Source organism: Apaloderma vittatum, unplaced genomic scaffold (assembly GCF_000703405.1).
Source record: "Apaloderma vittatum isolate BGI_N311 unplaced genomic scaffold, ASM70340v1 scaffold37178, whole genome shotgun sequence".
Lineage (NCBI taxonomy): Eukaryota > Metazoa > Chordata > Aves > Trogoniformes > Trogonidae > Apaloderma > Apaloderma vittatum.
The window spans coordinates 6,881-7,909 of record NW_009731884.1 but is presented as its reverse complement, the minus strand read 5'-3'; the positions used below and the strand labels follow the sequence as shown (position 1 = coordinate 7,909).

Sequence of the window (1,029 nt, the reverse complement as noted above, 5' to 3'; positions counted from 1 at the left end):
CCGCTCGGCTTGGCAGTCTGCAGCCCTCCCCAGCCCCAGCTCCCAGCACAGGCCATGCCTCCAGCGCAGCCACCGACAACTCTGACCAGGACACATCCTCCTCCTCCCAGGCCAGCCATGCTGGAGACAGCGTGCTCACACCCCGCACAGCCCAGGTAGCCGCTGCCCAGCCTACCCATCTGCTCTGGGAAGTGGGGTGGGAACCTCCAGCAGTGGGGAAGAGCCTCTGCTCTCACAGCTCTTCTCAGCTGCCTCTTTGTACATCTGTCTCCACTCTCAGTTTCTCCTTCCAGCTCATGAGAAGGCAGCAGAAACACGTTTCTCCAGAGATTACCACTGCATAGATTAACATCCTCCCCCCACCCTCCAAGAACCTCACACTGTTTGAAGACCTTCAGGGCCTGAATCCCAAGCCCCAGACATCAGCTGGGACCAGTTTGGCTCCAGTCTCTGCCACCAGACCTCAGCATCCCTCCATACACAGTGTGTCAAGTAGCCCCAGGCCAGGGCTGCAAAAAGGCAACTCTTTGCTGGGGAGCCCATTTTTTTTTAACACTGATAAATGTTAATAAGTTAATTGTCAAAGTAAGCTAGGGGAGTTGTCTCGACTTTGTGCAGCCACCACCCCAGAGGCTCAATGCAATCTGGAGACCTCTTTGTGACCTAGCGTTTACGCCTTCAGGTGCAACTGCCTGGCTGCTGTGGTAGCAGGACAAGGCTCCCACATCACCTATGGACAAGTCTGCTGGCAATAAGGATGTAACTGTGAAATGGGTGCCAGGCTGCTTTATCAGGGCACCACCTTTCCAGAGCTGAGCTTGGTGGGTGGAAAAGGAGGTAGGGAGCTATTAGGTTTAAAGTAGAGTATGTGGAGAGGTGGAGGAAGAACTTCCAGGATACCTGCTCCAGGATAAGATCCTTTTTTGGGGGAGCCGGCTCTGTCACTGCGAGGTGGCTCAGAAATCTCTGCAGCTCCACCAGGTTGGGCAGCTGGTCGATGAGGGGGTCTGTCAGGAACACTCCGAGCTA

General features: G+C 55.2%; 1 protein-coding gene across 1 annotated transcript in view; it reads right to left on the bottom strand.

Moving 5' to 3' along the window:
• The window catches only part of ZMYND10 (zinc finger, MYND-type containing 10), a gene marked incomplete at its 3' end in the record, with an annotated part of 9,656 nt that overhangs the window by 2,081 nt on the left and 6,546 nt on the right, over positions 1–1,029 (bottom strand). The window contains exon 8 of the mRNA XM_009875344.1: positions 901–1,026. Coding sequence (XP_009873646.1) covers positions 901–1,026 — 126 coding nt within the window. The remainder of the gene's footprint in view (positions 1–900; positions 1,027–1,029) is intronic.